The sequence below is a fragment of the Pezoporus wallicus genome, unplaced genomic scaffold (assembly GCF_028554395.1).
Source record: "Pezoporus wallicus isolate ANWC-B61680 ecotype Strahan unplaced genomic scaffold, APGP_CSIRO_Pwel_v1 contig_14547, whole genome shotgun sequence".
Classification (NCBI taxonomy): domain Eukaryota; kingdom Metazoa; phylum Chordata; class Aves; order Psittaciformes; family Psittacidae; genus Pezoporus; species Pezoporus wallicus.
Genome location: NW_026639781.1, coordinates 455,579 through 480,921, shown reverse-complemented (window position 1 = coordinate 480,921; position 25,343 = coordinate 455,579). Strand labels below are relative to the sequence as shown.

At 44.8% G+C, this 25,343-nt stretch overlaps 1 protein-coding gene across 1 annotated transcript in view; it reads left to right on the top strand.

Annotated features, from left to right (window-relative positions):
* UBR4 (ubiquitin protein ligase E3 component n-recognin 4) overlaps positions 1-25,343 on the top strand; it is a gene marked incomplete at its 5' end in the record, with an annotated part of 75,667 nt that overhangs the window by 25,284 nt on the left and 25,040 nt on the right. Inside the window, 35 exons of the mRNA XM_057416246.1 lie at positions 309-466; positions 1,399-1,570; positions 1,729-1,930; positions 2,666-2,829; positions 3,025-3,241; positions 3,601-3,817; positions 5,072-5,104; positions 6,245-6,308; positions 6,764-6,898; positions 7,562-7,736; positions 7,943-8,080; positions 8,513-8,634; positions 9,226-9,337; positions 9,857-9,987; positions 10,167-10,344; positions 10,537-10,641; positions 11,119-11,274; positions 11,900-12,068; positions 12,782-12,878; positions 13,281-13,388; positions 13,841-13,957; positions 15,145-15,354; positions 16,248-16,397; positions 17,091-17,318; positions 17,424-17,502; positions 17,954-18,196; positions 19,125-19,293; positions 19,856-20,000; positions 20,714-20,799; positions 21,324-21,411; positions 21,544-21,737; positions 22,659-22,898; positions 24,020-24,158; positions 24,577-24,702; positions 24,864-24,992. Of these exons, the coding sequence (XP_057272229.1) occupies positions 309-466; positions 1,399-1,570; positions 1,729-1,930; positions 2,666-2,829; positions 3,025-3,241; positions 3,601-3,817; positions 5,072-5,104; positions 6,245-6,308; positions 6,764-6,898; positions 7,562-7,736; positions 7,943-8,080; positions 8,513-8,634; positions 9,226-9,337; positions 9,857-9,987; positions 10,167-10,344; positions 10,537-10,641; positions 11,119-11,274; positions 11,900-12,068; positions 12,782-12,878; positions 13,281-13,388; positions 13,841-13,957; positions 15,145-15,354; positions 16,248-16,397; positions 17,091-17,318; positions 17,424-17,502; positions 17,954-18,196; positions 19,125-19,293; positions 19,856-20,000; positions 20,714-20,799; positions 21,324-21,411; positions 21,544-21,737; positions 22,659-22,898; positions 24,020-24,158; positions 24,577-24,702; positions 24,864-24,992 (5,196 nt within the window). The remainder of the gene's footprint in view (positions 1-308; positions 467-1,398; positions 1,571-1,728; positions 1,931-2,665; positions 2,830-3,024; positions 3,242-3,600; positions 3,818-5,071; positions 5,105-6,244; positions 6,309-6,763; positions 6,899-7,561; positions 7,737-7,942; positions 8,081-8,512; positions 8,635-9,225; positions 9,338-9,856; positions 9,988-10,166; positions 10,345-10,536; positions 10,642-11,118; positions 11,275-11,899; positions 12,069-12,781; positions 12,879-13,280; positions 13,389-13,840; positions 13,958-15,144; positions 15,355-16,247; positions 16,398-17,090; positions 17,319-17,423; positions 17,503-17,953; positions 18,197-19,124; positions 19,294-19,855; positions 20,001-20,713; positions 20,800-21,323; positions 21,412-21,543; positions 21,738-22,658; positions 22,899-24,019; positions 24,159-24,576; positions 24,703-24,863; positions 24,993-25,343) is intronic.

Here is a 25,343-nt window from a genome sequence, read left to right as displayed (position 1 = left end):
TCAGGAAAGCTCTTTTATAAGCTGGGAGCATGAGGAGCGCTCCATGTGAGATTGTCAGACATGTGATGCACATTGATGTGCTAGCTGAGGGTGCTGCCTTCAAGCCTATGGGTATGAAAGCCTTTGAAGTAACTGATGGATAAGTTCACCAGGGAGTTCCGATCAGAAAAGCAGCATTTAGGGCTTCCTTCTCTCACTGGTGGGGAAAGGAATGGGGGAGAGGCTTTTTGGAATGAGAATTGCAAAGCCTGACAGCGTGCTTTGGAGGATGGGTGTTTATCTGGTGGTGTTTCTCTCTCATTCCACAGGACAGCAATGGCCAGGTAGCAGGAGGTGGTGTCTCAGTGTATTATTCCCACGTGCTGCAGATGTTGTTCTTCAGTTACTGTCAAGGCAAATCCTTTGCTGCCACCATCAGCAGGGCCAATCTGGAAGTGCAGAGGCTATTCCCAATCAACATAAAGAGGTGAGGCTCATGTGAGAGACTCCCCTGAACTTTGATTTGTTTATTTATTATTAATAGACATCAATTATTATTAATGCCCCAGCTCTTGAGTGGCCAAAGCTTGGCTGAAGATCCCCTTTTTGCCTGATGATTTCTTGCTACTTTTCAGGGTGCTTCTGCCCTAATTGCAGAATGATTTGAAACCAAAGCTGGCTCTTCTGGCATTGGGCCCATATGCATTTTTCCTTCCCACTGGGATTTCACAGCAGAAAGGTGGCTTCGGAGCAGTCTTGCTGCACAGTGCAGAGCTGCTACTGGTGCAGCAGCTGGAACTGATGGGATTACCCTCCCTTGTGGAGCCTGCAGAGTAGGAAGCCTTTGTTTCCTTTCGGCACCAGTACTGCAGTGGACCTTATGCATTGTGCATATTAAGGTTTATTTTCAGACTCCCTTGAGGGAATCCAGTCTCTTACGCTATGAATATGGCAATAAAAAAAGCTGTTCTGACAAGCAGAGCTGGGCATGTAGGCCACAGACTCTTCACTACCCTGACATAAAGTCACTGGTGTGAGCAGGCTCTGTAAAACGGTCAGAGTTCCCTCCTGGGGGTGTTGAACCATGGAACTGTGCATACGGGCAGATAAAAAGATAGGTGAAAGCTGTTTTAAGATGACTTCCTTGGTTTGGGGCATAAGATGTTATTAAGGGTCTTGCCTTGAGTTTCCAGGGTAGGGATCAGGGCTGTGAATCAGGATGCTTGTGCCTTCTGTCCACTCAAATGATGGTCTCACCTGTAAACTAGGCACTAATGCCCCTGGCTGTTCACTAGTGCAGTGCTTTGAATTCCTTAGCCAAGGACTAAGCTTTAGCATATTGGAATGCTGATGAATTTTGTGTAGTTTTGCTTGTGCTCCTTCTCAAATGAATGTTACTCTGCCCTTCATCTCTTGCAGTTCAAATGGTGGGAGTAAGACTTCACCAGCACTGTGTCAGTGGTCTGAGGTGATGAACCATCCTGGCTTGGTGTGCTGTGTTCAGCAAACCACCGGTGTCCCGCTGGTGGTGATGGTGAAGCCAGACACCTTTCTCATCCAGGAGATTAAAACCTTGCCAGCCAAAGCAAAGGTTAGTCATGGTTCCCTGTATTTTCAGCTGTTAAAATGTGATTTCTTGATGTTCCATCAACAAGACCTCTAGTCTTTGCAGCTTTTCTAATGCAAGGAGTTTGTTTCTTCAAGTAGTTGCCAGGTCTTTTACTTGACTTGCATTGCTTGGCTTTGCAGATCCAGGACATGGTGGCGATCCGTCACACAGCCTGCAATGAGCAGCAGAGGACCACTATGATCCTCCTGTGTGAAGATGGCAGCTTGAGGATCTACATGGCCAACGTAGAGAATACCTCCTACTGGCTCCAGCCCTCTCTCCAGCCCAGCAGCGTCATCAGCATCATGAAGCCAGTTCGCAAGCGCAAGGCAGCTGCTATTAGTAAGGGACTGCTTATAGCTTACCTTGTGCAAAGTAGTGGTGGCAAATGTGGACGTAAAGATTGGTCAGCATCGTAGAGATACTTAAAGTGTTCACTTCTGCCAATTACTGGTTAAACTCAGGCTTAAGTACTGGCTAAGTGTGGGTAAAATGTTTCCATAGATGTATAATGGCTCCATAGATGTATATGGCTAAGAAAGACAGGCTGAGAAAGTTGGAGCTGTTCAGCCTGGAGAAGAGAAGCTGTGTGGAGACCTCAGAGCAGCTTCCAGTGTCTGAAGGGGGCTACAGGGATGCTGGAGAGGGACTCTTCATCAGGGACTGTAGGGATAGGACAAGGGGTGATGGGTTCAAACCGAAACAGGGCAAGTTCAGGTCAGATACAGGGAAGAAGTTCTTTACTGTGAGGGTGATGAGGCACTGGTACAGGGTGCCCAGAGAAGTGGTAAATCTCCATCCCTGTCAGTATTAAAGGTCAGGTTGGACAGAGCCTTGGATGACATGGTTTAGTGTGAGGAGTCGCTGCCCGTGGCAGAGGGGTTGAAACTGGATGATCTTAAGGTCCTTTCCAACCCAAACCATTCTATGATTCTTCTGTGATTCTATATAAAAATACACAGCTGTCTGTCTCACACAGGTATTTCTGAAAGAGGCAGGTTCATTCTGCAGTTTTTTTATTGTAGCTGTGCCTAGTTTGAATGTATTTTATCACAAACATCTCTCCTTCCCTTTTAGCAACTCGCACATCCAGCCAAGTGAACTTCCCTATTGACTTCTTTGAACACAACCAGCAACTCACAGATGTGGAGTTTGGAGGCAACGACCTGCTGCAGGTTTACAATGCTCAGCAGATAAAGCACCGCCTCAATTCCACTGGCATGTATGTGGCCAACACAAAGGTAAGCAGGGAAATTTGGGGGTTCTGTTGGGCTTGTAGGTGACATTATAGTCCAGGTGGACCCATGCCTGTTCTTAGGAGTCTGCCCAGCATACTGTTAGGTAAACAGCAGGGGCACCTGAATACAACCTTAGATTCTTAGCTTGGGAGTGAATTTCTGACTTCACCTTTCTGAGCTGTGATTTGTCCTCTACAGCCTGGGGGTTTCACCATCGAGGTGACAAACAACAACAGCACAATGGTGATGACAGGCATGAGGGTCCAGATTGGCACACAGGCAATAGAGAGAGCCCCCTCGTACCTGGAGATCTTTGGCCGCACCATGCAGCTCAACATGACCAGGGCTCGTTGGTTTGACTTCCCTTTCACTCGAGAGGAGGCCCTGCAGGCTGACAAAAAACTCACCATCTTCAGTAAGTCTTTGTCACTTGTTTGCTTTCACTACCTGTTGGTTTTGCTTGGGGGGGTTGAGGCTTCACCTCATAGTAGGGATCCACAATCTGTTTGACTTAAGAAACAGTTTAAGGGGTGGATCCTGGACATTTAATAACTTATGGCCTGGTTTCGTGCTGCAGTGGGTGAACATGCAACAGCTCAGCTCAGTAAGTCTGTGTTGAGGTAATAGAGAAGGGAAGTGAAGGAGATGAAACTGTCAGAGTGGTGGTATATTAATGACATACATAATCCCTATCCTGACCTTATGAACTACTCTTGTTTCTGTTTAAAAGAAACTGGTTTGCTGTTTTTTAAGCAGTTTCTCTCACCACTGCAGTTGGGGCTTCTGTGGATCCTGCTGGAGTCACGATGATGGATTCCATCAAAATCTATGGCAAAACCAAAGAGCAGTTTGGATGGCCTGATGAGCCCCCCGAGGATTTCCCTTCTGCTTCAGTGAGCAACGTTTGCCCCCCAAACCTGAACCAAGGGAATGGCACTGGAGACACAGAGTCAGCTACCCCTGCTGCTGCAAGTGGGACTGTCCTGGAGAGGTATTTCTGCTGTCTTCCTTTGGTTTATAGTTGCTGTAGAGGGGGCTTAGGTACACTTGTGTGCCTTTCTTAATAAGGGAGTTAGTGAGTTGTTGCCATACAAAACAACAACTGAAAAGTCAATGATTATCCTCCAAGGAGGGCTTTGTGCTTACTCTTTACCTGCTGGAGTAGCTGGCTAGATCTGTGTGCATGCTTTATGTTGCTAAGGCCATTTGTTTCAGCAGTCTTGAAGAGCTAAATGAAATTTCTGGCTCCTTGGTACGTTTCCTCATTTCAAGCTGGCCCTGTTTCATTCTCTAGAGCTCAAAAAGGCTGGGCCTCTCTGGAGTTCAGGTCACTTGTGAGGGGGGCTTTGTGTGTCTTCACTTTAGGCAAGTGGTTCCCACCATCTTCCCTTGTAGCCCCCATGTTTTGGGCTTCACCACTGTGGTGGAGAAAGTGTTGGGTTTCTTCCCTGCCCTATCCCTACTGAGACTCAAACCACAGGGGTGAGCTGGGCGTCTATTTAGCAGAAGGAAGAGACTTTGAGCTCATACAGCCTGTATCATAAGGGTTGTAGGAAGCCTGGCAAGGATAGGAGGGAAACAGATCAAAGAGGAACTAGCAAAAGCCTTACTGAAATTCCCAGGTAAAGGTTCAGGGCTTGAAGTAGCAGTTGTGTCCAGTTGAAGGGCCTGTTTGGCCATCCTGTAGCATTTTGTCTAATAGTGGATGGGTTTTTTTGTCCCTGTGCTTATTTTCTCTTTTCTTCCCTCCTCTGCTGTGACATCTCCACAAGATGTCCCTCTCAGCACAGACATGGGTTTCCAGAGCAGTGGGATTATAGTGTCAAAACTCAGAACCAAAAGAAAATACTCCTTATTTCTACTTAACGTATTACAGAATGCAGCATGCTTACCTTATAAATGGCCTCTTGAGTAGGATCAACTAATGGCAGGCAAGAGGCAGCTTTCCCAGCAGGAGTTTGGTGTCTGCACTCAAATTGAACCTTCAGTGGTGCTTTAAGCAATGTGCTTGGCTTCTCTGTGCTAGGTGGCCTGGTTCTCCTTGATTTCTTTTGCTACGAGGCAAGTGTCTGCTGCCCAGATAGAGCGAACTGTGCTTAGATTTCCTGTGTATAGCACTCTCCCAGCTTCCTGACTTCCCCATTTAATTTGCCTTTTGCTTAGAATGTCTTTGAGGGAGTTGTTCTGTGAGCTTTACACATTTCTTTTTGTTTGTTTTTTTTCCTTTTTCTTTGCTCCCCCAAAGTTCTGAATCTGAGTCCCTAACCACCCTGGACCGGTTAGTATGCCATCCTTTTCTCTGCACGAGTGAGTGTGTGTCAGAGAGGCAGAACACATGATGTGGCTTTTGTTGACTGGTTCTTTTATTACTCTTTGTTTTCCAAGCGCCATTTGCTTCTTTACATCCTGGTCATTGCATGGCAGATGGTTTAGCAAAGTGTAAAGATGAGGTGGTTTGCAGATTTTTCCTGTATACAGCATAACTGTGGCTTGTTTGACAGACTCCTCCTTTTGCTTTGCTCCCTCCTTGAGTCTTTTGATCCCACTGATATTCCCCTACCAGCCTTATGGAGAGTGGCTCTGGGTAGGGCACTGTCTTATTTATCACCACCAGACCAGAGGATTGTTTCTTCTACCTCATATCCAAGCCTACACTGTTATTCTCCCCTTAATCCTATCTCTTCCCTCCTTTTTCCTGTGTTCTCGCACTGCTCCTTCTGGTGTGTCAGATGGCATTTCAGGTAGTTCTGCCCCAAGGCATCAGGGGCTGCAAGGGAGGTTCAGCACTTTGCCCTGAGGTATAAGTAAGGTTTTCCCTTGGGGCAAGTATTTTACAAGCCTGCCTTACCACTCTCTTTCAAAAGTTTGGACCTCAGCATCTCCCCGTTGGGTCATACCCAGTGCTCCAGGTTAATTTTCCTCTGGCATATTTTGTGCTGAAACTCCCAAATTGGAAAGAGCAACCTGTGTGGAAATAGCAAGCGAGTAGAATCATGCTCCCTTAGCAAAGTCAGTTACGCTTCTTCCCATGTGTCACACCACCCCTTGATCTGCAGTCATATGTACGTCTGTGGGCCATGGTGAATTGGTACTGTCAAGACAATCCAAGTTATCCCTGCTGCAGGCTGCGTAAGGAAACGTTTTATCCTCTTTGGGAGAGAAAAGCCCCTGTCTTTCAGCTGTGGATTATTAAAGCAGTCCTAAGTTTGTCTGTGAGCGTGAGCCAGGTTTAACTCTGGTCTGTAACACAATGAAATGATATGCATGGTGCCTGTGGCAGGTTTTATCATGCTTTGATTTTGTACTTGGCATTCGTTAGCTGTCTCTGAGCTACTCATGACTGTAGCCCGCATAAAGCGAAGTGCTAAGGAGAGGGAAGGGTTGCTGTACTCAAGCCTGCTTTCCTTTCTCCCTTCAGGCTAGTAGTGAGTTCTTTAGAAGCGCTGGAAAGCTGCTTTGCTGTAGGACCAGTCAACGAGAAGGCAAGTAACTTTCTGAATACATTCTTGAGCTTTCCGAGCTGGGGGAGGAGGGGCAAGATCAGCAGCACCTCCTGCAGCCCTGGGGGCCTGATACGGAAGAGAAGCCGCATCCGTTTTGCTCAGAGCACTGATCTCAAAGTTGACTTAGCAAAGAGCCTGTGAAACTAGTTTGGAATGACAGTCGGCATTTGCATTTATTGCTGGCGGGGTTTTAGTGCTGAAGAGTGACCTCGTTTACTAAAACAGCAGGGGAGAAGCCCAAAAATCTCAAAAGGACTGTTCTTATGTAGACATGTAAATGTTCTTTAAATGCCAAATAATAATCTGAGGAGGCTACTAAAGTGGTGTTGAACTTGCTTGAGGGGAGGGAGCTGCAGGTACACTGAGAAGTCGCATTCATGCATCACCTTAATAGTAAATGTACTGAAGAATTTCTTGTCTCTTCTTGGGAGCAGGAGAAGAATAAGGTGGCAGCTCAGGAACTGGCTACTATGCTGCTGTCCATGCCAGCTCCTTCCAGTGTCCAGCAGCAAACCAAAAGCCTCCTGGCCAGCTTGCACACCAGCCGCTCGGCATACCACAACCACAAGGTAAGACACTGCAAGGATTTAATGACTCCTATAACTTCCCAGTTTATGGTGGAGGTGCGGCATGCCTTCCTCCATGCAGTGTAGATCTGCTGGCTACTTTTCCATCAGCTCCTGCTGCCTGCATTGCTGGCTTCTGTGTTTCACCAGAACCTCACTGCTTAAAACGCTTTTTGAAGATTCTGGGGGGAAATAATGTCAATCTAGAGACATGGGGATCTTGAAACACATGAAGTTTGCAAACTCTGTCTTTAGCTCTGGTTTCTGTTTCCACAGGCATCTGGCTTAGGGTGATAGGAAATTACCAGGGTAAGTAGTGGTTAGACTGTGCTAGTGTAATTGCAGTTAATGCACAGATGCTTGCAGATAGCCTTTTCTAACCACTTGGATGATTATGTTTATACACTGTTTTTTCCATCCACATTTAAGCCTGAGGGGAAGCAAATGTGAAAATAATTCTCAAGCCAGATTTCTTCTGTTAGAGAGGGTGATTTTGTATTTTTAGTTGTTCTCCCTAGATGATACAGGCCAAGAGTTAAAGCAGCCAAGAGCCAACAGCAGCGAGCATCAGATATCCCTGGGATCTGTTCTGCAGTTGTACTTCAGTTGTTTTGTTGTGCTGCTCTCTGATGTTTTCCTTTCCCTGTGTTATCTTTCATGTTACAGGATCAAGCATTGCTAAGTAAAGCCATTCAGTACTTGAGTTCCTCAACCAAAGAAGGAAAGGACCTTGATCCTGAAGTATTTCAGAGGCTGGTGATCACTGCTCGATCCATTGCTATTATGAGACCCAACAATCTGGTCCACTATACAGAATCAAAGCTGCCACAGTTGGAAACAGGTAGATAAGTCTGTAATATTTTCCAGCTTTCTGGTATAGCAATTAAAGGTGTCTTGGGGTGTCTGGTTCAGTGTGACAGGAACTCTATCTGTGGTCCTTGTAATGAGGACATCAGTCTAACGGAAGTCATTTTGAATAAGCTTGGTGTTTCCTGCTTGGTAATGCTCTCCCTGCATATACCTGACAAGTGTTTTTAATCTGTACAGAAAGTGAAGAAGGGCAGGAGGCCCTGAAACAGGCTGAAGGAGAAGGCTGCACCTTTATTACCCAGCTGGTTAACCACTTCTGGAAGCTACATGCATCAAAACCCAAAAATGCCTTCCTTGCCCCTGCCTGCCTGCCAGGTGTGTTGCTCCTCATCTGCTATTGTCAAGCTTGTGTAGTTTGAAGGATCCGATTTTAAGCTTGTGAACAGAGAAAATTGTTTCAGTCTAGGCTTACGATGCTGTGTGTGCTTTCTAAGGTGTAGCTGCAAATTCTGCTCTAAAGCTTTTGTTCAGAGGTACGTGTATTGTGCTAGTAAAAAGGTGATTGATTGATTCACATTTGGCTTGATGGAGGATGTTAGAAGATATTTGGTGGTGCTGGTATATCACATGCACAATATTCTGTTAGACGAGAGTGGTGTGTAAGATCACCTTGGATTGAAAATCAATGTATTTGTGGTGTTGACATTGTGCCTTGAAGCCCGCAAACAGAAGATGCCTCCTGCAGTGTCTCACTATGTTCTGAAATGGAAAGATTGTTGATCACAGTCTACTTTTCTTCCTCCGTAGGTCTCACTCACGTTGAAGCCACAGTCAATGCTTTAGTGGATATTATCCATGGATACTGCACTTGTGAACTGGATTGTATCCATACAGCATCCAAAATCTACATGCAAATGTTACTTTGCCCGGTGGGTAATCTTGCTCTGCTCTGCTTCAGGCTCTGTAACGCTGCACCAGGGGAGGTTTAGATTGGATACTAGGAAAGATTTCTTCACCAGATGGGTTGTCAAGCACTGGAATAGGCTGCCCAGGGAGTCACCATCCCTGGAGGTATTCAGAAGCCATGTAGATGTGGCATTTAGGGACATGGTTCAATGGTGGCCTTGGCAGTGGTTAATGGTTGGACTCAATGATCTTGAAGGTCTTTTCCAACCTAAACGTTTCCATGATTCTATACTATGAAGAGAATTAAATACAGGTAGAATGATGACATGAAGTACAGATGCAAAACAGAGGCATGCAGCCAAAAACATAGAGCCAGAAGTGAAGGAAGGAGAAATTTCTCTCTCCTTGTGTTTGAGTTATGTTTGTCATGCGCTGCATGTGGAACGAGAAGTATTGCTTTAGGACTGCTGGGGAAACGGAGCTCAGAAGTGAGCAGTGACTTACGTCTCACATGAATCATGACCAGCAGAGTCATAAGTGTATTTTTAGCTATCCTTCCAAATACTGTGAAGAAACACTTTAAGAAGTTTAATGATTAATTATTAACCCTCTAGGATCCTGCAGTGAGCTTTTCTTGCAAACAAGCTTTGATCAGAGTGCTGAGACCAAGGAACAAGCGGAGACATGTCACTTTGCCATCCTCCCCTCGGAGCAATACTCCTATGGGTACGCAACATGGATTCATCTTTGCCTTTAGATGAGTGTGACCTACTTTATTTGTCAGAAAAGACAAGAAGATAAAGTAGTCTTACAAACTGGGGCTAAAGAAGACTGAAACCAGTCTTTCTCCATTCTCTTGCTCTGTCTTATCCCCTAACTCCCTTCTTTAAACATTTCACCTCTTCTTTAATAGTCTGGGATTCTCTCTGAGATATGACTCCCCTTTCAGTGACAGGGAAATCTGATTGGTTTATGTGGGGGTAGTAATTCAGACTGTCTTAGTATTTCTGTGCATATTTTTAAGTCCTCCTATATAAGTCATAAAGCTGGGTGCAGACCAAAGTTAGGGTACCAGGTTTCCATGCAAGAGATGCTTTTTTAGCATTGATGTGAATTGTGGTTGTCCATGAAATCTAATAGTGACTGGGGGTAAACTGAACATAGCTTAGGGTTTTTTCCAGCATCACCTTGTTTGTCATGGTATGAAAAAAGAGGGCATTTATGAATGAATCCTTTGTAACTCAGGAGATAAGGATGACGATGATGATGATGATGCGGAAGACAAGCTGCAGAGTTCTGGGATAGCAAATGGTGAGCACATCCGACAGGAAAGCCAGGAGCAAAGTGAAGTTGATCATGGGGACTTTGAAATGGTGGTAAGTCCAGAGTTCTTCTCTTCAGAGCCTTTCTAGTATGTGAAGTGCTTGAGTTTAATCTACTTATGATGTAAATTAATCATTACTTATGATTAATTTACTGCAAACTACTCAGTTTGTAGTGCACTGTTAGCTGGTGGTGGGTTAGTGAAAGTTCTCACTGTGTTTCCTTTCCATAGTCTGAATCTATGGTTCTGGAGACTTCTGAAAATGTGAATAATGGGAACCCTTCTCCCCTGGAAGCTCTTCTGGCTGGAGCAGAGGGGTTTCCTCCTATGCTGGATATTCCTCCAGATGCAGATGATGAAACAATGGTGGAATTGGCTATTGCTCTGAGCCTGCAACAAGATCAGCAAGGTAAGAAGTAGGTGGTGTTGGCAGTCAAAAAGGTAAATAAAAGATGAAGAAACTGGGACAGAAACAAAGCAGGAGCTGTTGATGTCACCACCAACAAAGCAGAGACAAAAGAATGATGAAGCATATAGAGAAGGCCAGAGCTAACATCATTCTCTCATAGAAAGAGACTCATAATTTGTTTTCTTCTTGCAGGGAGCAGCAGCAGTGCACTGGGGCTTCAGAGCTTAGGACTGTCGGGCCAAGCACCCAGCTCTTCCTCTCTTGATGCCGGAACACTCTCAGATACAACAGCATCAGGTAACTGTTCACTGCAAAGAATCAAGCTTTTTTGCTTTTGACCTAAATAATAACTTAAAATTTGTTTGTAAATATGGTTTTGAAGAACCAGTTATTGCTGTTGGCTTCATGTGTGTTTAATAGCATGTTTATGGCCTTTCCCTGCTTTGAAAGACTTTTACCATAGGCTTCTGAGGAAGGTATTTCCTCTCCTTAAAATAAAGCAGACCAAATAAACCATATACTGTATTTCCTCTCCATTTATACACAAGCAGACATTGGTCTTCAAGTAACTTGCATGATTACCAATTTGATGAGGAGGTTTCCTTCTCAGGGTGGCTCCCCTCCACTGCTTTTAGCAGGCTTAAATGGACACTTCCAAGTTCCCTTTTGACTTGTAGTTGAGAAGTGACACAAAGCCCAAACCTTTGTGGCTTTCCTTTCATAGCTTGCATGCCTTTTGAAGTTCTATCAAGGCAGTGTTTTTACTTGTAACAGCTCTCTTTATTCTCTTAGCTCCAGCGTCTGATGATGAAGGCAGCACCGCTGCAACAGACGGCTCCACTCTTCGGACATCACCTGCAGACCATGGTGGGAGCGTGGGCTCCGAGAGCGGCGGCAGTGCGGTGGACTCCGTGGCTGGTGAGCACAGTGGTGAGTGTCTCCTGTGCACCAGTACATCTGCTTTCTGCTGTAACAGGACTTCACCAGAGTGAGGAGGAGGCAGTAATCCCTGCAAAGAAGGACTCTAAGTTCCAATTAGATGATGCCATGCAGCAGTGTATGGTTACTGCAGACACACTAATGTATGGTTGTGTACAGACTACTTGCTCACTTCTTTTAGTTCTCTGCAAGTGTGGAGTCTGCAGTGTTTTTTGCTGGCCTGTTATAACAGAATGCAGTAGCCTACAGCAAGAGTGAAAGAATTCACTATACTGCTGGGTAAGCTTGGATGGGATAGAATTAATTTCTCTCTTTTTTTGCTTGGGACTGTTACCCAGGTAAAATAATCACAGTCTTCTGTATTAAAGCTATGTCTGTGCTGCCCATCCACACCTTTTCTGACTCAGTTTAAATTACTGCTGTGGAACCAATTCATTTTGTGCCACAAAGGTGAGGGTCATGAAACTCTTCTAGCTTTATGAAGATCAACAAAGCACTGTCTCTTTAGTATCATAGTTCCAAAGTACATTCAGCTGTGTCAGTTGCTGTGAAGCAGGAAAATGCAAGTTCAGTTGTGCTGACATTGTCTTTCCCTGGTTTTGTTTTCCTTTCCCAGTGTCTGGCCGTAGCAGTGCCTATGGGGACACAACAGCCGAGGGCCACCCCGCTGGCCCAGGCAGTGTCAGCTCCAGCACCGGTGCAATCAGCACTACCACGGGCCAGCAGGAAGGAGATGGTTCAGAAGGGGAAGGAGAGACAGAGGGAGACGTCCACACCAGCAACAGGCAAGGAAGGGGCTTTGCTTTCCACTTGAAGAACAGCACATCTGGTCTGCAGTGTTGTTTAGAGGAGTGGACCGCAGGTGCTGAAGTTCACGGAGTGTGATTTGTGAATGTTGGATAGTAAAAAGTGAAAGTCAGAAGCATAGAACAGAGCACACTGCCATGGCAAAATGCCTCCCTGTGCATTCACCATGGAACGTGCCCCCAAACTGCTGCCTGAATGATGAAAAAATCCTGCATGAGTCAAGTAAAAAGAGGAATAACCAAAATACACAGCTTGGGAAGCTTGTGAAATTCAGTCTTAGGAGGAAAGTATGTGCAAGGTGCCAAGCAGTTTGGGAAGGTTCTGCAGGTTTTAGTTCTGCAGGAGACATGCTCAGTCATTTTTACAGTGCACTTTGGAACTGATTTGTAGTGTTTGTTCCTGTACAGTTGAATTCTGCAGGTGGTTATGCTAGGCAGAGTAGTTCTGAAGTGAGTAACATCTGTTGTCAGTTGCTCTGCAACTCTATCAGGATGATCTTTGACATCGCTTGACTGCAAAGTCTGAGGGATTCTGCTCCTCTGTGCGTGTGGCTGTGATGACTTTAGGATTTCCTCATGTTCTGCAGTTCTGTGGTGAATTGCAGTGCTCTGTTGGTGCTCCTGCTGGGTCTAATGTTTCTCGTGACATGTCTGAAGTGCTTCATGTCTGATCCTGGCTTCTCACTTCCCAGGCTGCACATGGTCCGACTGATGTTGCTGGAGAGGCTGCTGCAAAACTTACCTCAGCTGAGGAATGTTGGAGGAGTCCGGGCCATTCCTTATATGCAGGTAAGTGAGGAGGGCTCAGGTGTTAAATCTAACCAGTTAATCACCATTACTGCCTGGTTTCTATTTGCACATGCTTTATCCTTGCTCTTTCCTGCCCACTCACAATGTGTGTCCATCTCTGAAGTGTTTGCTTCAGCAGTCTTTACCCATTGACTTCTGCTAGACTTGTGCCCTTTCTCAGTGTGGTGTTACAGCTACAGGCTAAAATCCTTGAACCCTGATGTATTTGGGTCTTTGGTGTTTATACTGAATGATCAAAACATGGTGTGATGGTGTAGGCAGGATTTGGGAAAGAACACAGGTTAATCAAGGTAAAATCTGTGATGTCTTGTGAAAGATCAGCTGCATTTATCTTGAAAACATGGAACCTGCCTCTCTTTATTCCCTGCCCTCTATTGCCAGGTTATTTTGATGCTCACAACAGACCTAGATGGAGATGATGAGAAAGATAAGGGAGCTTTGGATAACCTTCTGTCCCAACTGATTGCAGAGCTATGCATGGACAAAAAGGTAAGCTGTAGTATGTGCACACTCTTGATTTGCTCCTTCTAGACAGTTTGTTTCCATGGAGCAATTAAATGCATGGGACTTACAGAAACACACTGCTGTGTGGATGTGTTCAGGCACTTAATTTCTCTTGGCTCACTTCACACAAGGTAGAAAATGACATGGGTGTAATTCTCACTGTTTCCTGGTTCTAGCATCTACAAGTGAGCATGAAAACTTGCTTTGCTTGATTATACTCTTAAACCAGATGTGAACAGTAATGCATATATAGCTCTTTGATTGTATAATATTATTCTCTGGCACCCAAGCCACTGTCTACCCTTACATTGAGGAGTTTGTGCTGCTTTTTTAGTATAGCTGCTTGAGCTTAATGCTTCCTGAGGATCAGAGCAGTGAGATGTAGGTGCTTAGGACATTGTGCTCAGCTCTGTAACAGGGAAGCTCTCTCTTTGCAGGATGTGTCTAAGAAAAATGAACGTTCTCCTGTGAATGAAGTGCACTTGGTGGTGATGAGGCTGCTTAGTGTGTTCATGTCCAGAACTAAGTCAGGATCCAAGTCTTCCATTTGTGAGGTACCTTTTTCAAACTGCTTTGCTAGGGGGATAATGTGGAAGGGGGGCTTTTAGTCATCAGAGATGGTCTAGAATCTGCTAACAGAAATAGCTGGTGTGAAACTGAAGAACAGTTGGATTTGGAAAACATTTGGAAAAATGTATGAGGAATCTGTAATGTTCCTCAGCTCCTGTGGAAAAAGATCTTTGAAATTCAGCATAGAGGAAAAAGGGGCATGTAAAGACACCTGGATTCACTTGTTTTCTGCACAGTTTCTGACTGAGTTAAGGGCAGCACATTGATGATGGCATTTCAAACAGCCTGGCACATTTTTTCCTTGCCTCTTCCTGGTGCTGAAGGGGTTAAAGAGGATTTGTAATGTGATTATTGGAAAGCAATATGCTGCTGTGTCAACGTAAAAGTCGCTAAGAGGATTCCTTAGATATTTGTTGCTAAAAGGTACAGTAATAAGGCATAAAAAAGCAGTATGTGTGGTGGGAAGGAGATTAATAAAAAAGCATAGAGGTTAAAAAATTTAGTCTGAACTGCATCAAATTTTAATGAGCTTATGAGCTGTGGGGTTTGTTTGGATTTACAGCCCTGCTTTAATAGTTTTATTTACAGTAGCTTTTTTCTCCAGCCTTTGTTACTCACTTGAGCTTCCCACAGAAATCAAAGCTCATCGTCTTGCAGAATGCAGGTGGAGCAATACCTGGGTGGAGCAGAGCCTCTGAGCTGCATCTGCAACAGGGCCTCTTTCTCTACCAAGAATTCCCACCCAGCTGGCCAAATCCCAGAGGAACAAATAGAAATCCCAACTTAAAATAAATAAATAAAATAAAGAAGGGGGGTTGTGAAAGGAAAGGCAAAAAGCCCTCGTTGTCTAATCCATAGCAGAGTGGCCTCTGGCACATGTGTCGAGGGGAGATTAGACTTAAGAAGAGATTTTATTTGTTTTCCTTTACTAAGCGCTTGTTCAAAAGAGTCTCTGTAAATATTTGAGTTGCTTTTCATAAACACACAAAAAAAACCCCTAAAAACCTCCAACCTCAAACAAACCCCAAACTTAAAAGCTGCCTCTAAAGTTCCATAAAAACCTGCTCTGTTAGCCACAGTCAGTAGCTGCTGAGTACTTCTCACAGCTTCCCTGCCCTTCCAACGTGGTGCTTCTCAGGTGCTTTAGTAACCCAGCTCCTCTTTGTTTCAGTCTTCCTCCCTCATCTCTAGTGCCACTGCTGCTGCACTGTTGAGTTCTGGTGCTGTTGACTACTGTCTGCATGTGCTGAAGTCTTTGCTGGAGTATTGGAAAAGCCAGCAGAATGATGAGGAGCCTGTAGCCACCAGCCAGCTCCTGAAACCTCACACTACTTCTTCTCCACCTGACATGAGCCCTTTTTTCCTCCGCCAGTATGTGAAGGTGAGTCCTAGCCTATGCTCGTAGCTTTACATAACCTGCCTTAAGAGGCTGCTGCAGAGAAGCAAGTAAAAGCATCCTTGCAGAACTGGTTTTCCCTTAGTAGGGCAATTGAAATCTGTCCCTATAGCTTGTAGTTAAAACTAGGATTTAGATTGGATATAAGGAAGAAATTCTTTCCTGTTAGGGTGCTGAGGCACTGGAATGGGTTGCCCAGGGAGGTTGTGAATGCTCCACCCCTGGCGGTGTTCAAGACCAGGTTGGATGAGGCCTTGGGTGATACGATTTAGCATGAGGTGTCCCTGCCCGTGGCAGGGGGGTTGGAACTGGATGATCTTAAGGTCCTTTCCAACCCTAACTGTTCTATGATTCTATTCTGTGATTCTATAATCAATGCACTCCTAAACCAAGCAGTTGTGTGGAGCTGCTGTCACTGTTTCTGCTTGAAGGGAAGCTCCTCCAACTCCTGCCTCCTTGTGCTTGGCAGAATTCCTGAACAACCACTACTTCCTGTGGCAAGGAAGCCTAGGATTTGACGGGGATTTCCACCCTAAATCCTAGACTTGTTCTACCACCATGGTACCTTTATGCTGCTGGGAAGGGGGGCTCTGATATATGTACAGGTGCAGTGAAAAAAGTGTAGTTAAATGGAAGAATGTCTCTGAAGTTGAAAGCGCCTGTGTTAAATTGCCTTATACAACAGATGAGCTTGCTGCATCCTCTTAGTTGCTGTCTAGTTAAAGTCCTCATGCAGATTTGTTGGCTTGTTTTACAGGCTGCAGAGGTGCAAAAAAAGCTTTGTTTTTAGCAAATCAATAAATGCACCCTATAGCTTGTCATGACAGCTCCTTGGGAATGTTCAGTGCCAGAGCCTGATGGATTGCTTTTGCTCCCAGGGTCATGCTGCTGATGTTTTTGAGGCCTACACTCAGCTCCTGACAGAGATGGTGCTGCGGCTGCCCTATCAGATCAAGAAGATTGCAGACACAAACTCCCGCATCCCGCCTCCCATCTTTGACCACTCTTGGTTCTACTTCTTGTCTGAAGTAAGTGAGAGCATGATAGATCTATGGACTTGAACAAAAACATTTCAGGAGTATTGCCTTTCATGGGAGAGATGAGCTTCTGCAGAATTCCTCTCAGATCCATCTCTGAATTTTAAGCCCCCTTGGAAGAAGGTGAGCTGTTGGCTTTGTTTTATTCCTGTGGAACAAGAATCTGTAGGAAAGCATACGTGAAAAAGAGCACTGCTATTTGCTGTAACTCGGTGTCTGCTGCCAGGAAATAGGAATTGAAAACCCTCTCTGGGGTGGTACAATGTAACCGTGCTTGCTACTTAACTTGGTCCTTATAAAAGGCATCAGTAAGGTATTTGGAGTATATTATTTTGGTTCCTTTGGTTGTATAGCTTCCTAGTTGAGATCACATCTTCCATTTGCACAAGTGTGGGGTAGGATTTCTTAATTAGGCTTGACTAGCTTTTTATTTGATGTCATGGATGACAAAGGAGCAGCAGTGTCACAGTGGCACAGCTCGGGATGCTGCAGTGTTGTTTTGCAGTGTTCCTTCTGCCTGTGACTTACTTTTACAGGTGACTTTACCATACGTTAAAGCTGACAGATTCAGGAATACATCTCCCATATATTTTCTTTCTGTATGAAAACACATGGTGTTTTGGTGGCACGAGTTGCCTGCTGCTGAGTTCACAGTGCTGACGTTGTGGCCTTTTCTTTGTCTAGTACCTGATGATCCAGCAGACTCCATTCGTGCGCCGCCAAGTTCGCAAGCTTTTGCTCTTCATCTGTGGCTCAAAGGACAAATACCGCCAGCTCAGAGACCTGCACACGTTGGATTCCCATGTTCGTGGAATCAAAAAGCTCCTGGAAGAGCAAGGCATTTTCCTTCGTGCCAGTGTGGTCACAGCAAGCTCAGGCTCTGCCCTGCAGTACGATACCTTGATCAGCTTGGTAAGGAGAAGTGTGTCACTGTGCTAGGAAAAGCGTACATTGCATCGATGAAAGATGTCAGAAACACTGACATGGGGTTTAATCCTGTCCCATCGTGCCTTTCAGATGGAGCACTTGAAGGCTTGTGCAGAGATTGCCACACAGCGAACAGTGAACTGGCAGAAATTCTGCATTAAAGATGACTGTGAGTTCTTGAAGAGTATTTGAGGGAGCAGAGGGGATGTATTATGTGTCTTGGTCTGCATCGAGACTTACCAGATGGGGAATCTCAGCAGAGAAGAAGGGAGGACACAGCTGAGTAGGACTGAACAGTTTCCAGTACTAATTATCACAGTGTTCTAATTGCATCTGTCCTTAGCTAAAGGACACAATCTGGTGTAATGGATAACTCACAAGAACAGAAATAGGGGATCTGTGTTCTCTTGCTTGAGCTGCTGTTGTTCCAGTGCGTAATTTGGGATGAAACACTTTACCTTGACGTGCCCAAATGTACAGTGCAGGGACAGGAGGGTTCTGTGAGTTTGTGGGATGGCCCTTGTCACATTCAAAGGCATTTTTTTTGTTGAGGTTGGGGTTTTTTTTGCTTGCTTGTTTTTTAAATTCAGGCTTCAAAGATTTTCTTCCTCTCTTCGCAGCGGTTCTCTATTTCCTCCTTCAAGTCAGCTTCCTGGTAGATGAAGGAGTGTCACCAGTTCTCCTGCAGCTGTTGTCTTGTGCTCTGTGTGGCAGTAAAGTGCTGTCTGTGGCTTCATCCTCGGGATCATCAAGCACCTCTTCCACCTCTGCTCCTGCAGCAGCAGGCTCTGGGCAGCCAGCAACACAGAGCAAATCCTCCACTAAAAAGAGCAAGAAAGAAGACAAGGAAAAGGAGCGAGAGGGTGAGCTGCTGCTGTGCCCTGTTCTCTGTGGTGGTTTTAGAGATAAAGTCTGCTCCTCTCAGCCTTTCATAGTCAATTTAGAAAGAATTGCTTTCCTCTTCTTGTGATAAATGCCACTGTTGGGAAAGGGTCATAGAGGGGTGCAAGGGCACTTACAGACTACAGCAACAATTAGGAGAGAAGAGCAGTTTTACTGTGTGTAGGTAGGAAAGGGACGAAGACGAAGGAGTATGCCTTAGAAGCTGGGGCTGAAATTAAGTGCTGAGTGCATCCCAAACCCACTGTGAGTATTTGTTAACTAGAGTGGGCTTCAAGATAAAGTTATGGGAGTTACTGATTCTCATAATGAAGTAGCTTCCACCCAGCATGCCTGTCCTAGGCTGTAGGAGGTTGACATGCTCATGGGGATTAAAACAAGTACTGGACGTGCACACCCAGTTAGTTCTGCAATTCAATGGTAATGTTCAGACTTGTTTCCACTGGCTGACTTGTAAACTCTATTAGAGCCAGGGCTGCTGCTTAATGGATGCCCAAAGTCCTGGGAAAGTAATTAAGCTTTCCTATAAAAGTCCTGGGCATAAATTCTTTCTTGGCTTTTCTTCATGGAACCATTTTGGCTTTCTTTGAGATGAATCTCTGTGAGTCTTTTTACTGCCCCATGGTTGATCCTTTTCTTTTTATCAGGATGTGTGGCACATTTCTCACACCCTTACTAGCAAGTTTTCCAGCCGTTTTCTGCTGTGTTAGGAGTACTAGGTCATAGTTATGGAAAAAGAAAAGAACATTAAACTTGCTTATTCCCTGAAACACAGTTACTTGTCCCCGTTATCCTGGCTTTATGAGCTATAAAATGAGAAACTGGTCTGCCTGTGAGATAGTCTGTTCATCTTCTTGCTTAAGTCTCACTGTGCCACCCGGTGTCCCCTAGGTGAAGGCGTTGGCAGTCAGGAGGATCAGCTGTGCACAGCTCTGGTGAACCAGCTGAACAAATTTGCTGACAAGGAGACCCTAATTCAGTTCCTGCGCTGCTTCTTGCTGGAGTCCAACTCGTCCTCTGTGAGATGGCAGGCACACTGCCTCACGCTCCACATCTACAGGTGAGCCGGAGGACTCTGATCAGGCTCCTCTTAGCCAGTCTCAGCTCGGTTATGCACAGTTCTGTCCTTGGGTGAGAGTTAATACTTGAGCCTCCTTCCTGAAGGATGCTGGAGCTTGCAGATGATTGCATTCCCTTGGCTTGCTCACACTGTTTTGCAGTTACTGGGGCTGAAGGTAGAAGTTGTGACCTAATGATCAACTTGAGCTGTCATCTGCAAGAAGCATTTTATTTGCCTGCAGACTCTGGCTCCTGATGCCTAGGGGAGGAGGTATTTGTGAGCAAGTGAATTTCTGAAGCAGATGCAGACTCATGCAGTTACAAAGTTGGGAGTTACATAGGGAAAGGCACAACTCAGGGTGCTGCAGTCCTTCAGACCTTTATCAGTTGTTGCAAGACAGCTGCTTTCATTTCAGAGAGTGATGAGAATTAACTCTCTGCACTCCAGTGTATGGAGGATAATGGTTTCCAAGCTTGGTGAACTGTAGCACGTTTTGAGTAAGATGCCATGCAGTCTGTGTAGCTATCTTCACAGCCCTAATTGTATGTCCTCTATACAACAGGAACTCAAACAAGTCTCAGCAGGAATTACTCTTGGATCTCATGTGGTCAATCTGGCCAGAACTTCCAGCCTACGGGAGAAAGGCTGCCCAGTTTGTAGATCTCCTGGGATACTTCTCCCTGAAAACACAGCAGACTGAGAAGAAGGTACAGTGTCCTCCTGACATCCCAGGTCCTGCTGCTTCCTGTGGATTATCACAAATGACAAATGATATCGGAATTATCAGGAGTGATACAGCTGGGACAGATTTTCTGTCAAAAGAGCTTTCTGTGGAAACTTTTCTTGTTCCCAAAACTGTTAAAAAGGCTCCTTCAGGACTTGAGGAGTGTGGATTTTTTCTTATTTTAGGGTTTTTTGGTTTGGGGAGGTTTTTTTGGAGTCTGTGTTAACAATTTTCTTTTGATGAAAACATCTTCCCCACAGGAAGCTTTTGTGGGAAAATACATATATTTGCTAGCTCCAGTTTCTAGGGTTTTGATATTCCAGTTCCTAGAACTTTTTTGTAACCAGGGCTGTTGGACAAAGGAAGTGGCAGGATTTTTTAGTGCACCAGTGGGCTTGAGAACAAGTAATTTAAGCTCATTGATACTTGCATGTGTACTTTTAAAAAGCTGGGAATGCCTCACAAATCTTGGCAGGCAGTTACAGTGACTGTCTGACAAATAGCACTGTTATTGTGGTAAAGGTCTGATTTTAGGATCTATTGCATTCCTGGGTAATGATTTAACCACAGGAATTTCTCTGGTATAGAGCATTCATCTTCTGGGGGACCTGGAATGCCACAGGAGGAGAGATCTTTAGGTCTTTCTAGCAATAAACATGCTGAGAAGACAATATTTTCCTTACTGTGTCGTTTCAGTTGAAGGAATACTCCCAAAAGGCCGTGGAGATCCTCCGCACTCAAAACCACATTCTTACCAACCACCCCAACTCCAACATTTACAAGTGAGTTACTCCTGACTTTGATCCATTTCACTAAAGAGCTTTTCAGCAGAGATGGGGATGCAGCATTTCTGCCATCCAGAGGAGAATGCACAATCTTTGTAATAAGATCCTGGTGGAGGAAGGACCCCTGCTGAGATTGTGTGCTCGCTGCAGCTGGGTTTGGGGGAATAGAGATTCCTTTCTGCCATCTGAAAAATGTGACATTCTCTGTGCTCTCAGCAGTTGGGCTTCAGCTTTTTTGCTGTCATTGTTGGTAAATGTTACAAAATATTAGGGTTGTAGAGTATAGACTTGCAGATTTATGTGTTGTGTACTTAATCATGGCTTTGATAGTTGTTAATTGTACTAAAATGCTGCCTAGTGAAGAACAGTAATGTTCAGTCTGCTTTATACTGTAATGCTTTTCTTCCTAAATCTGGGGGTGGGGACTGCAGGTAAATTAAAACTACACTGATTGAATGGCTTGTGTTTAAGACACAGTGAATGCCAAATTGTATGTGTCGATGTCCTTTGCCTTGTTCCAGCACTCTGTCTGGGCTGGTGGAGTTTGATGGCTACTACTTGGAGAGTGACCCTTGCCTTGTCTGCAACAATCCAGAGGTGCCCTTCTGTGTAAGTAACTGCTGCTCTTAAAGCCTTCCCAATTAGAGGGAGCCAAAATGTTCACAGCAGTGATTTGCAGTGATTCCGAGGGGTTTGGGCTGTAATCATATAGGCAGTGAGTCCTTGGTTTTGTTTTCTCAGTACATCAAGCTTTCCTCCATTAAAGTGGACACGAGGTACACAACAACCCAGCAAGTGGTGAAACTCATTGGCAGCCACACCATCAGCAAAGTGACAGTGAAGATAGGAGACCTGAAACGGACCAAAATGGTCCGAACCATCAACCTCTATTACAACAACAGGACGGTGCAAGCCATAGTGGAGCTGAAAAACAAGTATGTTCATCACGGGTTTTATGTGCAAGTCTCTGAATTTGACATTATGATTTCTGGCCAGGTGCCTGGTTCCTTGTTTTAGCTGATATTCCTCTGTCTCTGTGTGCAAGCTCTGTGCAGGCTCGGTGTTAAGCACCTAACTTCACTGTGTTGACACCAAGCACCAAGAGCACCTCCTGGAGAGTTTGATTGAGAAGGGGATTTGAACCTTGCAGCATGTCCAGAAATGCAGCAAGTGTTAACATCACTTGTTTAAAGCCCTGTAGTAGAATTAAAACGAGAAGTTGGATGGGCCAACTCTGGACTGCTGCTTTACCTATGAGAAATGGTTCCTTTTCAGTGCATCACTCAGTCTGGAGCCAGTTGTGCTTATGGGCTTTCTCTTCTTACTTCTTGAGATGTTCTCACCAGAATCAGATCTTTTTGGCTTAAGGATTAATCTGTGCCTGCCGCTTATTGCTTATTTGAAGTCTTAATCCTCTGTGACATCACAAGTGGCTGCTGTGGAGAGGATTATGATGTCACAAAGAGAGGATTCTGACTTCAGGTTGAGAATAAGCAGTGGGAGCAGATGAGATCTTTAGAAATAAATATCCTGTTTTCATGCAAATGTCCTTCCTAATAAAAAAATGGAGGTGAAAATCCCTAGAAAATGTCTGTAGAATTAAAGTTTCTCCATGAGGCATCAACAGCTCTTTAATCCTAAACAGTCTCTCTCTCTATGAAGAGGATAAAGGCTTAAAATGTATTTCTGGCTACATATCATGTCAATACAGAAGCTAAGGAAACGAATCCTAGAACTGCTCTCCATTCATCCCATTTAAAGTAGATTTGGAGCTGAGACTGTTGCGTTTGGCTTCTCTTCAGACGTGGGCAGGCAGGGTGCTTCCCAACCAAGCCTCTTTTCTTCCCTTTTCCCAGGCCAGCCCGTTGGCACAAAGCTAAGAAAGTCCAGCTGACCCCTGGCCAGACAGAGGTGAAGATTGATTTGCCACTGCCCATCGTGGCTTCCAACCTCATGATTGAATTTGCAGACTTCTATGAGAACTACCAGGCTTCCACCGAGACCCTGCAGTGCCCCCGGTGCAGCGCCTCCGTCCCGGCCAACCCCGGCGTGTGTGGGAACTGTGGGGAAAACGTGTACCAGTGCCACAAGTGCAGGTATGTCCCCCTCCTGCCTCCCCACAGAGCCAGCACCAGGGGTTTACTGAGCCTTTGTGCTGTTGCCCATGTTGGGTGTTCAACCAAACACATGATTCTGGTTAATACAACCGCGCGATCAAATTAGTCGAGAAGTATAAAACAGGCTTACAGGGATTTAATGTTAATACAGGCTAACAAAGGAAGCTGATAGCACAGTGCTGAAAGAACACAGAAGTTTTGCATCAGGCCCTCGGAAGTTCAATAGGGAAAATTCCCAGGAGGAGATTATTTTTGGCCTGACTGTTCCAAGGGCATGAGGCTGGAGTTCAATTAGATGATTGCAGGGGGGGGTTCCCCACAGGATCCTTGACTTAGTGTGCTGGACAGACAGTGCTTGCTTGTCTGTGCAGGGCTTTTGCTGTCCTCCCCTCATTCAGAGCAGGGCTCAGGGTGTAATTTACTGTGTGCTATTCAAGCTTTCACTACAGTATTCTAAATCCTTTTCTTTTGTGAGTTTTGTCTCCTTATCTGATATCTCTTCTCCCCTTATTGTTGCACATATTTCACTCTAATCCTCATGGATTCAAGGTGTTTAGCAGATTCTTTCCATAGATCAGGTGATTACTGCTATATTGAAAGTTTTCCACATCCCTTCTTGAATTATGGGTGCTATAAATCAGTTCATGTCATTCTGCTCTAGTCTGCAGTGGGATAATAAGTATGCTGTAGTCCCTCTGCAACTGGGTAAAGAGTGAAAGCTATTGAAAGCCCAGACCTTACAAAACAAAATGATTCCCTTTTATCTGTGTTCTCCTAAAGGGCACAGTGCCCTAGTCTGACGTTCAACTGGGAATTACTGTAGCTAAAGTAGAATTGTTAGGAACAAATTCACATCTGTTTCTGCTTTTTTGGGCTGGAGTGTGGCACTGCTTCTGCGAGGGGTTTATTTATTTGCCTGATGTGTGGGTTTTGCTGTACCTTATGTATTTCACTTGTGGCTTCCCCAGGCAGGTTGGTAGGTTAGACATTTTAAGGGCCATCCTCCTCTTTCACCTGAGTCCATTCACAACTGTTTTCCTTGCCTTGGTTACCCTTATAAAGCTCAGCTGCATTCAGTGACCTTTCTGCTTGCCTTTCAGATCCATTAATTACGATGAGAAAGATCCTTTCCTCTGCAATGCCTGTGGGTTCTGTAAATATGCTCGTTTTGACTTCATGCTGTATGCCAAGCCCTGCTGTGCAGTGGATCCCATAGAAAATGAAGAGGATCGAAAGAAGGTGAGCAAATAGCAGAGTCATTAATGGAATTCTCTATCTCTTGGCTGGGTCAGCAGCCAAGTAGGGGTAGCAGAGATCCATCTCTCTTGGGAGTAACATGAAAAGCATGGTTCTTCAAGGCTTCTCACTGACTAATGCATTCCTTATTTACTGTCTTGCCCCACCAAATAAGTAATTCTTCAGAAGACATAATTCAGTGCTTTACTTACAAACTAGCTATGTAGCACTAGATCTCTTTACCTTGCTGTACAATTTGGGGTGTAGTGTATGCTTTACCATTCTGTGTGAGGAGCCCTGCTAGTGAATGAAGAAGCCATTGCACTGTGTGGCATGTCAGGCTTGGAGGCTGATGGTTGTAGTTCTGTAGAATTTAAAATGGCATCTGAACATAAGAGTTTCCTTTCCTTTTTTATCTTAGGCAGTAACAAATATCAACACTCTCCTGGACAAGGCTGACAGAGTGTATCACCAGCTAATGGGCCACCGACCACAGCTGGAAAACCTGCTGTGTAAAGTGAATGAGGCAGCCCCTGAAAAGCCACAGGTAACAAGGGATAGGTGGATCTCACACAGAACTCAAGGCTGGTGAAACACTGGCCTTTACACTGCCAACAGCAACCCAAGGTCCTTGCTCAGGTGCTGTTCTGGTTATTTTTGTGTGTAGTCTTCATATGCGATTCCTTTTTATTTTCCTCTCTGTTCCAGGATGAATCTGGTAGTAGTGGAGGGATAAGTTCAACCTCAGCTAGTGTGAATAGGTACATACTCCAGTTAGCCCAGGAGTATTGTGGTGACTGCAAGAACTCTTTTGATGAACTTTCCAAAATCATCCAGGTATGATGTGCTTTGATTTGATTCATGTGTTTCTTTCTGTCACCAGATACAGTGCATATCAGAAATACAAATTAAGATGATGTCATCTGTGTTTAATGATATTTGTGAGCAATAGGTGATCACCTGCATATTTTCAGGGAAATAACAAATAATCATTTCTAAAAGCTATGGTTGCCATGAATACTATGGGTTTGTCACATTTCCAGTGCTTCTAATATAGACAAGAAGCCTTTAACCAGGGCAGGTAACTGGGAGTGAGGCTGGTATTTCAAATGGATCTCCTCAGTCTGCCATTGATGTGAAGGATCTCTAGTTGTGTTTCTCCACAAAACCCACAGTGAATTGGATTAG